The sequence below is a fragment of the Arvicanthis niloticus genome, chromosome 11 (assembly GCF_011762505.2).
Source record: "Arvicanthis niloticus isolate mArvNil1 chromosome 11, mArvNil1.pat.X, whole genome shotgun sequence".
NCBI lineage: Eukaryota > Metazoa > Chordata > Mammalia > Rodentia > Muridae > Arvicanthis > Arvicanthis niloticus.
This window is the reverse complement of record NC_047668.1, coordinates 55,151,791-55,166,127: the sequence shown is the minus strand read 5'-3', so window position 1 is coordinate 55,166,127 and position 14,337 is coordinate 55,151,791. Positions and strand designations below refer to the sequence as shown.

Genomic DNA, 14,337 nt, shown 5'->3' with positions numbered 1-14,337 from the left:
TCCTGGCCCATGGGGATGAATGAGATAGAAAGAGGGGAGAGACAGTGTGTGAGATACAGGAGAAGGTGTCAGGAATGTGGCTGGGCAGACTGGAGGGGGCTCTGGGGTATGGAGCACAGGCTCACTAAAGGACATCTAGAAGTCCCCCAGAGTGGGGCCAGTCAGATTCTTTCAATGTCCCTTACCATTCTCATCCTCTATCTCTGAAGGCCCCGTGAAGACACGGTTAGCGACCTTCACTCTCCCATGCGGGCCAAAGTGGGGGCCGTCCACTTTGCCCTCTTTGCAGAGGCGGGTCAGGATCTGGCTGGGCTTCATGGGGTCCCTCCAGATATTGTAGCCATGACTGTGGGTGGGAGGAGACACACAGGCATGAAGCGGTTCAGGTCATCCCAGGTGGCAGATCCTTCTGGCCAGTTCTCCACAACTGGCCGTTGCCTACATCAGCAATGGGCCTCCTAGGGCTGCTGGGGTCTGGTCCTTCTACTTTGTCTTTGTCTCTGACATCCAGTACTTCCCAACCAACCATCACCCCATCATCCTACAGCAGCTCTTATGAGGCATCAGGTAACCAGAGAAGATGGGGACCTGACCAGGGTCACTCAGCCTGTAAGAGGCAGAGAGACCTTTCCAGATCCTCTCAGAGCTTTATCTACTGCCTGGCACCATTTCTTTCTTCTTTATCCATTCTGCCTCCTTTGTGTTGGAATCCATTCCCTACCCTATCTTGGAGTCTTCAGGCCTGACCCCTGCAGTTGCACTCAGAGTGTGTAGGATGGAGGCACACCCCAGGTCCGAAATCCTAGCATGTTTACTTTTCCAAATTACCACTGGAGCCTTGTCTAAGATATGCAGCCATGCAACAGCCATCCAGTGCCTTCCCAATCCCTGCCCCAGCCTGTCCCCAGCCCCTCCCCCCATTGGTCCCTCCCTGTCCTCGCACATGGAATAGGTCTGCGCGATGCCGCAGGTGGCGCGGTGCTTGCTGTAGAAGCGGTTTTCCAGGTCGATCTTGGTTTCTCCGATGAGGTCATCAGTGCCCACCAGATCCCAGTCGTACACTGCCACTGTCAGCATGGACTCCATGGGGAAGGAGGCCTCGACGTCAAAGGACCTGTTGGAGTGGGTATTAGCAAGGGGATACAGGTTGAGATGGGCAAGAGGTGAGGACTGGACTGAGAGCCAAGGTGGGCAGAGAGGGCAGCTCGAGGTCTTACTTTCCAAAGACAGGGTTGAGCTGCTTGGAGATATAGTTCTCCTTGTCTCGGATGTCAGTCTTGCCTAACTTGATGGCGATGTAGGGGTCGGCTTTGCCATTGATGTCGGCCGGGTGCAGGTCTGTGGCCTAGGCAGGGTAAATGGTGCCTAAGCAGACTCTTAGGTGCTCTCACCCTGTTCCTGAGGGCCCCACAATGTTGAGAGGCATTAGGTTAGAGACAGAAGTCTCTCTGTGTGGCACTAGGGAAGTTGCTGCCTCTTGTCACCAGGGCTAGACTTGTTCTCTAGAAATATGGGGACTAGACCAGTGGATCCTTCTAATGTCTTGAAGCAGTCCCTCCAGCAGGAGGCCCGGGGGACTGCAGGGAGGGGATGCAAACGGAGTCTTACCCGGACCACATAGATTCGGACCAGCACATTAATGGGGTCATTGCTTGGGATGCCCTGGAACATTCCATAGGTGGCGTCATAGCCAGCTTCTCGAGATACATCCTCCGGGAGTGGCACTTTGTACACACAGAGGGAACCCTGGAGCAAGGCATGAGGTGGGGTTGTAAGCCTGAAGGTTCACTTGGACATGGCCAACTAGTGGAAGTACATGCTGTGACAAGGCCTTAACACTTCAGTTGCTGGACCATGGAAGGTACAAGGAGTGGTGAGGGACGTAGGGAGTGAGACTGTGGGAGATCAACGGCTGGGCCATGCTCCTTGCCTGACCTTGAATCGCCCTACTATGCGTTCCTCCTCTGTGGAGCCGTCCTCATCATCCCCCGTCTTGCCCCGCAACAGGTTGAAGGTGTGCAGCCAGTCCTCAAAGTTGTCAAACTCCGACTCTAGCTCCTTGGGGTACACCTGGACAGGACAGGCTGTCAGGCCTCATGCCAGCATCCTGCCCATCCGCCGCCTCCCACCCTACATCTGGACAAGGTCTACTCCCAGACCCTCACCTTAAGCTCATCAATCTTGGCTTTCTTCTTCTCAGGAGTCTCTGATCCCTGGCCAGGGCCAAGGCTCTGGTTTTTCTTCTTTTTCTCCTCCTTTGCAGCTCTGGTCTTCTCCTTGCTCTTCATTGGCCCCTTCAGGCCTGGACCAAAGTAGAAAAGGAGGCCCTAGTCAGTCTAAGGCACCGTGGGGACAGAAAGCCAGAGCAGGAAGGCCTGAGACCCAGACCCAGCTCCACCACTTTTTCCCCATTTAACTTTGGAATCTCAATGCATTCCATGAGATTCCTGCAGACAGCAGGTCATGTCTGAGACCTCTCTCTGCCAAGAGCAGACTATTGTCTGCTCTTGGCAGAGAGAGTAGGGGAGGAGTTGGGTCTGGAGTCAGGAGCTTGTCACCGAATGGTCCTTTGGTTCTTTTTCTTTTTCTTTTTTTCTTTTTTTCTTTTTTTCTTTTTTTCTTTTTTTTGGTTTTTCGAGGCAGGGTTTCTCTGTGTAGTCCTGGCTGTCCTGGAACTCACTCTGTAGACCAGGCTGGCCTCGAACTCAGAAATCCGCCTGCCTCTGCCTCCCAAGTGCTGGGATTAAAGGCGTGCGCCACCACCGCCCAGCATGGTCCTTTGGTTCTCTAGGTATATGTTAACAAGGTCATTTCCTATTGCATTTCCCAAGCTGAAGCCTGTGGGATCCTAGGGCTGAGTGCCACTGGCATGCTTGGACCAAAGGAGGAATCATTTATATAGTATCTTTCTTTGAAAAATTGATAACACCAGTGCTCGGGGGGTGAAAAAGCTAGCTATGTAAGTGTGAGGACTTAAGTTTGAACCCCCGGAATTCATATAAGAGTTGAATGGTAGCATCAGTGTGTATAATCCTAGAGCTCCTATGGGGAGATGGGAGGGAGAGACGAGAATCCTTGGAAGCTCCCAGGCCAGCTAGCCTGGTGCACACAGAGGCACCAAGAGTCTGTTTTAAACACGGTGGAGGATGAGTAACATGTGAAGTTATCTTCTGAGCTCTGTGTGCATGGTGTGGTACATAGGTACTCACGTTCACACACAATATGCACACATACACACATACAGACTCACACACACACATACACACACAGATACGTAGATACACAGTCAACACACTCAGACATACACACAGACACACACACACACAGATATTCACTCATATGTACACTGACACACACCCAGATACACATGGATACAGAGGCACAGAGACATACACATTCATATACACACACAGAGACACACAAACCATACACACACACACACACACACACACACACATAGATACAGAGGCACAGAGACACACATACTCATACACACAGACAGATACACATGCACACACATACACATGAACACACCCAGAGACACACAGAGATACACACAGAGACACACAATCACAGTGCAATACTTATATAAAGGCTCTGAGAAGTTGTGCACTGAAGGAACCTGCTTAAACCAGCATTTCCTAGATGGATCTGTTGTCCCCAGAATCCTCTGTCCCTTCCAGAATAGTATTAATGTAGTTCCATGGAAAAGGTTGTGGAAAATGTGGAACAAGCTAGGAGGTCCCCTCCAGCTCAGATGTTCTATTGTTCTCCATGTCTACGATTGCTGAATGGATCAGAGTGGAATCTACTGTAGCGGTCCTTAGCTTGATCCTTGGAGCCCAGACCAGGGCTGAAGAAGCAGTTATTGTTATGAGTGCAGGGATCTAGGGATCCGGATGCTGGGGGGGTCCAGGGCTCACCCTCAGTGCTATCCACTTCTTCCTTCTCTTCCAAGTCAATTCCAGAGGTCTCATGTTGTCGAAGTTGCTGCCAAAACATGAAGGGGTTTTCCTGACTTCCCAGGTATTGATGTCTCCATAGCCCGTGGTGTCTTCAGCTTCTAGTCACAAGACTGGAGCTGCTCAGGGCCTTTGTGGCACCTATCTTTGGACTCACACTGCATCTAGTATGGCACCTGCCTCATCATGAAAATGTCAGAGATCTTTGTGGAACACACAGCTGACAAGAGAGGGACTAAGCCAGGAGGTGAACTACCCATCATCCCGAGGAGGAGGGCTCTGAAGGGAGAGCTCAGGGAACTGACGCTGAGGATTAGGGTAGGAGCTGGAGAGGAAGGTGTAACGTATAGCTGGTTCAGCAACAGCCCACCCTCTCCATTCCTCTTTATCCCCAGACCCTGCCCAGGCCTCACCTCCTTCATTGTGTCAATGGAGGCGAAGTACTTGGACCACCAATCCAGCATGCTCTCATCAGGCTCCTCTTCCTCTGGCTCCTCTGAAGGGCCTTTCTTTTTCTTCTTCTTCCTTTCCTTCTCATCTTCAGCCTGGGGGTTGGCCAGGTTGACCATCCCATCGTCTCTCCTAGTCTCCATCCCTTCCCAGGACCCCAAATGATTCCTACCTACTACAGCCATCTGATCCCAGAAAGCACCGCCCCCCACCCCAGTACTGTGAGTCCATCAATGGCAAGTCCTTGTGGGAGGAGCTACAGCCTGCCACTGTGAGCCACAGTCCAAGGCAGGACTGGCACTCAGGGAAGGATGGCTGGGTCCATGAAAGGTCCTTCTGGCCTGGCACTGGTGTCACTGAATGGTTCTCTTACCCCAAGGCCCTTGCACTGTTCCCACACTTACCACATCCACCTTGACCACAGCGTCAGAAGTCTGCAGAGGGAAAGAGCCGAGGAGAAAGGGCAGGATTAGCCACTGAGAACTAACTTGGAAGGGGCAGGCAGTGGGCCAGACCAAAGGACAGGAGCCACGAAGGTGCACACAGCTGTGAGCCCCTTGCTTCTGACGACAAAGCAGCTTCAGAAGAGCAGGCTACCTGCTAATGTGACTAAGGGCCTACTCGAGGCTCCTTCTGCTGTTCCCACTGGCTTACTAGATCCATGGCTGCTGGACCTTAGAGTCACTTTTATGGACAGCCAATGAATCTGTACTGGGGAGGTGATGGGGAGCTGGGTAGCAGAATATTCAAAGCCAAGCATCTGGGCAGTGAGCCTTCTAGGCAGCGCCACCAGGAGCTGCAGGACCCAGTGTCTCATGCTGTCCTTTGTAGAGACCACTGGCAGCCCCAGGTCTACTCATGGGCCAGGTCAAGGGAAGATCATTTTAGCCCAGGCCTCAGAAGCTAGGAAATGCCCCAGGCTGTGTGAAGCAAGTGAGGTAGTGAACAGGAGGCTGGACATGTGGGAGGGAGGAAACCCCTTCAGGGCTCTGGGCAAAGACTAGACCTCAGAAAGGCCAGCTTGAGGCTGATCTATCCTGCCCTCTCCTACAGGGCTTTTTCTATGAGGCCTTTCCTACAGGCCTTCTTCTTGATCCTGAAGCCAGAGGAATAAATCCTTCCCCATGGAAATCCCCAGCCCAGGCTCACGGGACAGCACTTGGCATCAAAAATGGCCCTGTACAAAAGACACCTGTCCCATAAGCGGTCCATCACCTAGGAGGTCATTTCTGAAGTGAAATGCCACAGGTTATCGCCTCTAACCATTACTATTCCATGTCTTACCTATACACACCATTTGCTCCCCAACCCTCTAATAACCTGTTCCAGACAGTGCTATGTGATCAAGGTTGGCTTTTGACAACTACACAGAGTGGCAAGTCAGGGCTGCACTCTCAGGACAGGTCTACCTGGCTCTCCAGGGTGCTATGTGTGCTGTGTGTGCCCGGCCAGCATTGAGCTGGCCCCTCGCCTTACCGCATCCAACTTCACCATGGTCTCCAGCTTCTTAACTGGTACCTCAGGCTCCATGCTCACTACCACCTCCCCTGTGGGGCGAGAAGAGGGGCCCCCATTGCGCAGCCTGTGGCAGCCCCGGAGAAACCTGACTGGACAGAGAGACAGACAGAGAGAAAGAGAGAGGAGGAACAGAGTCACAGTGAGAGGCATGAAGTAAGGCGAGAAGAACATGATCTGCAGTGGATTCTGGGACTTTCTCAGGGCGGAAGAGGGACAGGACATATATAAATAAGAACAAGACGGTCATGAGGAAGGAATGAGCTAGAGAGAAGGGTGGGCCATTGTGCATCCAGACAGCAGAACTGAGGCTAGACCTGGAGGTGAGGTCTGGAGGCCATGCCCAGGGGAGGGACCAGGTCTCCTCCAGCACCTGATAGAAGAGGTCATCTTCCTTCAGCCTACTGAGAGCCTGTCCCTCAGTACTGAGAGTACTGGCTCTGGGCTGTAGTCCCATGCAGCCTTCTCTGTTCCCAAGGAAGTTCACCCTCCTTCCCCCCTCCAACAGTGTCATGCTGCCCGGTAGACAGATGCTCTAGACAAAAGAGCCAGGCCTTGGCTTTAGGTGGCCATACCTGTGGTGTTCCAGTTGGAGGCTGAGCGGTCTGGGGGTCGGTAGATGAAGCGCCTCAGCGAGCTGACAGCATGGGAACCCACCAGGGTGTATCGTCCAAAGGCCCGGCAGTCTACCACTCGGATGTTCAAGGGTGGGTGTAGGAGCTCATTCTCTGGGAGGTCCTGATGGTGACATTTTACAGTCTACATCTCAGAGAAAGGAGCTGAGGAGGCTCCGGCTAAGGCAATCCGCACTGGTCACACCTAGCCCTGCCCGGATCTGTTAGCTCCTACACTCACCACTTCAAACCACTTGACCAGGGTGTTGAAGTTGGGGTTCTTCTTATAATTGTGGATCAGGGATGATTGTACCCCCTTTCCGGCACACTCGATGTCCACCCGTGGTCGGTCCACCTGGGCCAGGTTCACCCTCTTTAAGTCCCTCAGGCCCCAGAACAGCACCTGGTAGCAGGGGAAGGGTGGTTCTGTAAAGGGAGCCAGTGGTGGCTGGGGAGGGTCACCTGGGAGAATCTGGGTGGGAGTAGAAGTGACACTGTAGTGGGCAGGCACAGTGTGACAGTGCCAGGAGACTGCATGAGACAAGTGTCCTCAGAAGACTGAGGTAGGGTCTTTGGGGGTAATGATCACTATGGAAGGCAGAGGGCTTAGAATGGTTCTGGGCACAGTGATGTGACTCTGTCAGAGAGGTCAGCACTAGCCTGGGCTGGGGCCTGTGTCAGTGCTGCTGACCTAAGGAGTGATCTTGGACAAGCCCCCTCAACTCCGGGCCCTCCCTATCTTTTTCTGAAAGTAAGAAGTGTCATGAAACTAGGAGTTTGGTGGCTCACTCAGAATGTGCACTCATGGTGCTTCATGGAGCAAAAGGGAGAGGAACAGGTGACTTGGGTGAAGGTCACAGGCAGGGAGGTGCACAGAGCCCTCACACACCTCCACACGATACTTGCTGAGCACTGGCCGGATTCCCACAGGCACAGGCATGATGGGCCCTCTGTCCATGTCCACTGGGCCATTGATGGGTGGCAGGTCAGCCTTCCCTGATGGCCCAATCTAAGGAATGAGGTCATAAATCTCAGTGGCCAGCCCGAGGAGTGGAGCCCTTTCCCCAGTGAGTTGGTGTCAGAACAGAAGGGACAGGCAGGCCACAGAGCCTAAGGCCCCCTGAGATCTGACTCTTAGCCCTGCTCCCTTTGCCTGCCCCCCAAACCTGCAGCAGCTCGAAAGCAGCCAGTAGGTCTCCGGCTGTGGCGTTGCCTCGGTAGATCTGGTAGTACTCAAGCTGGGGCGGGAAGCGAGGTAGGCAGTAGGCCTCATCTGTCATCTTCACCACGGGCTTGGCGAAGGTCCGGCCCATGAAGTCAGCTTTGCCCTACCACAACAAAACTCTAGGGTTCCCTTGGGCATCCCAACAGTTGGGTTGGCTTCTAGGCAGCCTTGGCCCCTCCTGATCTTTCCTCCCTACTCCAGAACGTCCATGGAAAGCAGCGAGATTGCTACCGATTGTGATCGTACATAGGGAGGGATCAGAGCCCTGGGGTGTGGGTGGGGCTGTGACAACTGGGCTTCCTGGTACATCTCTGGAAGACTTGGCCTCAGTGTGTTTATCCAGGAGATGGGAAACACTATGGTTTGCACCTGGCCCCCAAGAGGCTCATGGTACTGGAAAAGGATCAGGCTGTGATGGCTGGGCAGGAGGCACCTGGAAAGCATGGTGAGCAGCCCATTTCTCAACAAACCCAGTAGCTACAGAGGCAGCCAACATAAAGCTTTAGGGGGAGCGTGGGGAACCTGCAAGGGGAGGGTCTGCTAGAGGTCGCTGGTGCCAGTGCCCACCATACCATGCTGTCCTGGTCGTAGATTTCAATGACAATGATGGGGGGGTCATCTCGTAACTCATGAGCTTCACCATACAGCTCCAGGTTGTCAAATACCAGCATCTGGTCCCAAGTGGGACACAGTGTCTCGTTCAGGACCTGATCACAGAGTGAGGGACAGGGAAGAAGTGTCAGATATTACTGTTCAAGGGAACCCTGCAGGCAGGAATGGTTGACCCCCCTGCTATTCCAGAAATCCCCAAATCAAAGCTTCTATGAAGTCTATTCTCAGGGCCCTTGCCTTGTGGGTGTAGTCCAAGCTGGTGGCCTCTACTAGCCTAGCCAGTTACCTGAAGGGCTTCCCTCTGAAGATCTGGGAACTAGCAGGCCTCCCAGTGCTCCCAAAGCCAGAGCCCTCTCCTCAGGTCCTTACCTCCGTGCACTGGCTCTGATTGATGAAGAAGACACGGGCGAAGGGATCAGAGAGCCCACTGCTGTCAGCGGCAAAGAGGCTTCGGGCCTGATACATGTGGGCTCGGAGCTGGAAGGCTTGCTTCTCTGTGGGGAAGAGTGGGCTAAGCCATGCCATGTAGCCCCTGTGGCCCTCTTGGGGTACAAGCTGGGAGAGTAACCCACCCAGGATAAGGAGGCTTCACTCACTGGTGTAGACCAGGCTGATGGGTGGAAAGGAATGTAGGCCCAGGCCTTGGGCTGCCTTGACCTCCTCAAAGCCACAGGGCAGGCCACACAGGAAGTCCTTTCGCTGCTTGCTGAGGCCCAGCCACAGGTAGAGCTCCAGCTTGGCCTGTACTGTCCAGCCTGCCGAGCCGAAGCCCCTTTTCCCTGGGAGCTACGGGCAGGCTCAAGGTCACCAAGAGCCTGAGAACCTCCAGGACCCACAGGGTAAGGAAGGCTCAGGGTGGTGCTGACGCTTTAGGCAGAGTTAAGAGTTTTGCCTACCCCCTCACTGGACAGAGCTGGGTGTGAAAGACTAAACGGGGAAGGCCGGTGAGGACAGGTGGGCTTCAGACCTGCTCGTTAAGGGCTCCACCTCCTCCTCTTGGGCTTGTCAGCCTCAGTGGAGTCTCTAAGGGAACCCGCCCCACCCAACCTTGGCTCATCCCCTGCAGCACCTTCAGGAAGAGGGTCTTGACCTTGGCACAGTCCTTGCCCAATTCCTCCTCCACAATGGAGAACAGTAGGTCTTTGGAAGGCACGCGGGCATAGGCAATACGCTTGTTGTTGCTCACCATCCAAATGAACACATCAGGAATGCTGTGCTGGGGCTGCAGCGGAGGGTCGAGGGCATCAGTCATGTGACCTCACTAGAGTGGTACCCTGAGCCTGCTGAACCCCACTCCTGGGAGCTGGGCCTGGGTAAGAAAAAGCTGGGGGCGTGAAAGGGAAGGGCCCTCATCTTGGGTCTTCCTTTCTCTCCCACTGGGCTTGCTCAACCTTATCAACAATGGCTATCGGCGTGCTAGAGGCTGCCCAGGGGACCTGGACAGCCTTTCTGTGCTGCCCTGCCCTCTTATCAGGCCACATACCTCATCTGCCAGGAAGCGTAGCTTCTGCAGAAAGTTCTGGCATAACCTCAGCTTGTCCCGTACAGTGTGTCGCTTCACCTGAGCCCTCAGGCTCTTGGCCTGCTGACCCATGCTCTCCTGTTGGGAAAAGTGTGGGAGGAGCATTCAGCTTTTGGGTGTCAGCTTGAACCATGACCTTGAGGACAGGTGTCCCCTGTTCATTGGCTTCCTTGATCCCAGGGTCCAGCTGCGGCCTCACCAGCTCCCTCATACAGGACTTGAGGCGTTCCCGATCCAGCCTGGTGCGGGATGAGTGGCCCTGGTCCTTGTCCGAGAGGGAGAGGAAGCGGCTGCAGAGAGGTAGGGGTAGGAAAGCCAGGTCTTAGCTGCCTCTGACCTGACCTGGCTAGAGTGTCCCTGTCCCACCCTGCCCTCTCCATCGGTCTCACTGGCAGCCACAGCTGAGCTCCTCCAGCACACCCCGCAGACGGCGCTCGGGGTAGGACTTCTCCGTTTTGATCATCTCCTGAACATCATTCAGACCTTCTTCCTGGGAAGCAGGTTTCAAGCATTCTGGGCCTCAGTCCCCTCCTACCAGCTATTTCTCATTCACCCCAGGAAAGAAGAATCTAGTAACGTAGCCCATTCTATAGAGATTATGAAGGAGCCACCAGTTCCCCAGGGCCTGTTGTAGTCACTGGGGACTCTTGGTTATGCATGAGTCCTCAGCTCCTTCAGGAAGAAGCACTCTGAGCTATGACCATGGTGGACAGAGCAGCACCCAGGACTGGAGAGAGGTCTAGTGTAGACCTGAAATAGCTGGCTTGCCCAGCTGTCTCTGAGAGCCCAGACCTAGAGGGGTAGACCCTTAGGCTCTGTTCCAGAGCTCTGGGACCCCGTGAGTATCCCCATTCTGCATTTCAAGACAAGCCTCCGGAGAAACAGCCTGTGTTTTACATGCGCCCTCTCCCCCAGATCCCATCACCCGTAGCCTGGCTGACCAGCTTGTCAGCAATATGATCCATGATGTTCGCATTGTAGAGGCGGCGCCGCTGGTCAGGCCACCAGCTCTTGATATAGATGCAGGGCTTGCGCTCCAGGTAGGGCAGGTGGAAATAGTTCCTAGGGTGGGAGGCAGAAGGAGGTTGAGGGGTATTGAGGGCAAGAGCCCTGGGAGGTAAAGCTCAAGACCACTCGATGGGCACGTGGCAGGGCTCACCTGTCTGTGATCTGGGGCCGCATAGGTGGGGTGGAGGACACCGAAGCCAGGTCCCCGGCTTCGTCACCTTCATCATCACTGGAGTTCTGAATCAGGTCTACCTCTTCTTCATCCCCCGGCTCCTTCTGGGGCCGAGGCCGAGGGGGCCGGGACACACCATCGACTTCATTGCCATAATTTCCTGGACAAAGAGCGGCTTGTAAGAGGCCTGCAGTCTTTTCCTCACTCACAACACCCTCCATGTATTTCTCTTGGAGAGGCAAAGTCAGAGAACAGGGCTGAGATAACACCACCCAGGGAAGGGTCCCATGTCACCCTTAAGGGAGAGCTCTGACGATGGCTGTGCCCAACCCAGAGCATAGCCTGGATGTCTCCTCTCTCTTCTCCACCACAGGGTATTGGGGGAGGTCCCCCTACTTTCTCTGATGTTCTAGTCCTAGTCTACCCCTTTGGTAGAGTGATGGTTGACCTCTCTTAAAGTCAAGTATACTCTCAAGGACGGGGGCTGCTTTGTGGGTATTTGAGGACAGTCATGGGAAACACATCAATGTTGCCCGCTCTTTGTAGCCTGGGGCATGGTGACAACCAGAAGCCTGAAACCTTCCCCATGGTCTCTGCACTCACCTATGGTCACCTCAAAGGTTATTGGCTTGTCCCCATTTTTCCGGTCAATCATTGAGGCTTCCAGGAAGGCTCCAAACAGAAAAAATTCTTCCATTCTCCCTGTGCAGCTCTGAGGGGGAGGCAGTTAAACCCAGTGCTGAGCTTTTGTGGGGCAACAGGCCTGGGTCAGGTTCCTAATGTCATAGCTAGGCTCTTGGCTGACAGTTGGGGTATGGTCTATCCAGCTTTGAGGCTAGGCAGTCTGAACTCCAGCCATAGTTGTTCCTGAGAGAATGGCTAGGACAGTCACGGCTGAGAGGAGGGGCAGAGGTGGGTACCACTGGTCGCTGGTGGCTATAATGGGATCTCTAGGTAGGGCATAGGTCAGCAGTAGATGAGGACTGAGGTCTTGAAAAGGTCAAATGAGGGCCTCCGAGTAGCAGGGCAGCAATGGGGAAAGACCAGAACTCAGTTGCATGCTGAGGAGAGAATCGTGCAAGGGATCTGGACATAGCACAGCCTTGCTCTCACCTCCGACACAGGTGTGGCCTGCTCCACTTGCACCTCCGTGGAGCTGGTGAGCTCTGGGTTAGAGGTGTCCAGGATCTCCACAGCCAGTCCCAACATGAGGCGGGCACGGAAGGACACACCCTCCCCCAGGCCCTCATTCAGGTCCTGGTGCTCGTCCAGCAGTGTGTAGTTGCGTGTGGAGCCGTACATGTTTACCCAGGCTGGACCGAGGGTAGGCAGGAAGCCTGCAGCAGTGAGGAGAGGCAGAAAGGCTGTCATAAGCAAGGCTCACTCAGGATGCAGGGATCTTTGTGACCTCTGGGTGCTGAGGTCAAGGCTGTTTGTCTGCTGGGTGCCAGGCAGGTGTGGATAGCTTTCTCACCCATGTCTACACAGAGTGCCTTCTGGCTTCTCCTTAGTCCCTGTGGGAGCCTTGGCAGGGTGTGTAGGAGGGAGAGCCAGGCTCCTGCTTCCCCTGCTGTAGGCCCCTCCTTGGACAGGTGCCAGTTCTTCCTGAACCCCACAGCATGGATCTACTCTTTTTGTTCTGTTTTGGGATGTAGGATGTCCCTCTACCACTCCTCTCCTGCTTAGGGGACCTTCCCTCCTCTCTATGTTTCCTTGGTTATTTGTGGGTCTTCAGCTCCTTGAGGCAGAAGCACCCTGGGCTGTGACTATGGTGGGCTGAGACTGGAGAGGAGCCTTGTTCCCTTTCTCTGACGAGTCTCTTCTTTCATGCTTAGGCTTCATGGGGCCTCAGTCAACAAATCTTGCCTTACGTGAATCTAATTCTTCTTTATGTATTTTCTTTTAAACAATTATTTTTGTCAGAATCTGGATATGGGCACACACCTTTAATTCTAGTAGGAAGATCTCTGTGAGTTCAAGGCCAGCCTGGTCTATATGGTAAGACATGAACAAACAAACAAAACTATTTATTATATGTGTGTGCATATTTACAATGTGAGTGTATGGGTGCCCTGTATGCATAGGGAGGCCAATCTCAGATGTCTTTTTTGTTTTGTTTTGTGTTGTGTTGTTTTGTTTTTGTTTTTGAGTCAGAATTTCTCAATGGCCTAGAATTTGGCAAGCTGGCTAATCTGGCTGGGCTTCAAGGAGCTCCAGAGATCCTGTTTCTGCCTCTCTAGTGCTAGGCTTACAAGTGCCATCATTCCCTGCTTTTTTGGGGGAGGGGAAGGGGAAACATAGGTTCTGGCATTTAAACTCAGATCCTCATGAACCATCTCCCCAGCTCCTATATTTAAAATTTTTTGTTAGTTTTGTAAACACAGCATTAGAACAGTTCACATATAGAATTTGGGTGGCTATACTATGTATGTTCAGTATGTTGCACACCCATCATACCCCATCATACTTCTGGCCACCCTAAAGAAGCCCCACTCCCCGAGCAGGTGCTTCCGACCACCCTCTGTCTGTTCCTGGAAGCACAAGCTTATTTTCTGTCTGGATTCACTTCTGGGTATCTCCTATATCTCCCAGGAACTGGGCTTTTGTTTCTTCTGCCTGCTGTTCTGGTCACTTGGTATCATGTCTGTCCGGGAGTATCAGGAGGTATGGGAGTGGCGTTTGTCTCACTGAGTTCCTGGATCCTGGGTTACAGTCAGTCCCCACAGGCCTGTAGACAGGTGTTACTGTTCTCATCAGTTACTAGTGAAGACATGGAGATTACATATACAGAGCATGAGCATTGTACTGTGTGACAGCTCTTATTTGCAGTCAGTCAATGGGAAAACAGGTGCAAAGGCAACAGAGCTAATCACTAAATCCAGTCAGCTCCCAGGGATCTCGAATTATTACATCCCCTGTTTCCTTGAGGCAGGGGTTACAATGAGACCCTGAAGAGCCCTGTCTGGCTGAGGTCAGAGGTGGTGTAAAGGAAAGGGGCCTCATTCATTCTTCCCATCATGCCCCACTCTCCCCTTGATATGTCTGTGCTGTGCTGCTGACCTTTGTCTCCATCGTTGGAAATCTTGCGCAGGTCAATGAAGTGGGTGCCGATGGCCACGTCATTGACCTTGTCGGAGTCTCGGATCTGCACCTTCATACGTTTGCAGAGTGGGGGGAACAGGTCTGTGAAGACAACCTGCTCGTTCCATAGCGGCTCGTAGCTGCTCTTCTGCACTGACGTTTTGCCCTGGTGGGAT

General features: G+C 53.5%; 1 protein-coding gene across 5 annotated transcripts in view; it reads right to left on the bottom strand.

Annotated features, from left to right (window-relative positions):
* The window catches only part of Otof (otoferlin), a 96,844-nt gene that overhangs the window by 6,808 nt on the left and 75,699 nt on the right, over positions 1–14,337 (bottom strand). For 3 of the 5 annotated variants that reach the window (XR_013113278.1, XM_034514079.2, XM_076942189.1), the window contains exons 14-39: positions 14,141–14,327; positions 12,194–12,417; positions 11,684–11,792; positions 11,060–11,240; positions 10,842–10,962; positions 10,290–10,390; positions 10,100–10,190; positions 9,862–9,978; positions 9,448–9,600; positions 8,975–9,164; positions 8,748–8,872; positions 8,339–8,473; positions 7,708–7,869; positions 7,431–7,550; positions 6,783–6,944; positions 6,503–6,665; positions 5,889–6,019; positions 4,817–4,846; positions 4,376–4,507; positions 3,924–3,990; positions 2,166–2,302; positions 1,936–2,070; positions 1,609–1,746; positions 1,218–1,345; positions 944–1,114; positions 186–346 (exon numbers count right to left, since the gene is read on the bottom strand). Coding sequence is in view for 4 of the 5 variants with exons in the window: in XM_034514079.2 (XP_034369970.1) it covers positions 186–346; positions 944–1,114; positions 1,218–1,345; positions 1,609–1,746; positions 1,936–2,070; positions 2,166–2,302; positions 3,924–3,990; positions 4,376–4,507; positions 4,817–4,846; positions 5,889–6,019; positions 6,503–6,665; positions 6,783–6,944; positions 7,431–7,550; positions 7,708–7,869; positions 8,339–8,473; positions 8,748–8,872; positions 8,975–9,164; positions 9,448–9,600; positions 9,862–9,978; positions 10,100–10,190; positions 10,290–10,390; positions 10,842–10,962; positions 11,060–11,240; positions 11,684–11,792; positions 12,194–12,417; positions 14,141–14,327 (3,571 nt within the window). In the remaining variant the exon portion in view is untranslated. The remainder of the gene's footprint in view (positions 1–185; positions 347–943; positions 1,115–1,217; positions 1,346–1,608; positions 1,747–1,935; positions 2,071–2,165; positions 2,303–3,923; positions 3,991–4,375; positions 4,508–4,816; positions 4,847–5,888; positions 6,020–6,502; positions 6,666–6,782; positions 6,945–7,430; positions 7,551–7,707; positions 7,870–8,338; positions 8,474–8,747; positions 8,873–8,974; positions 9,165–9,447; positions 9,601–9,861; positions 9,979–10,099; positions 10,191–10,289; positions 10,391–10,841; positions 10,963–11,059; positions 11,241–11,683; positions 11,793–12,193; positions 12,418–14,140; positions 14,328–14,337) is intronic. The other 2 variants (XM_034514082.2, XM_076942191.1) reach the window with 1 other exon arrangement.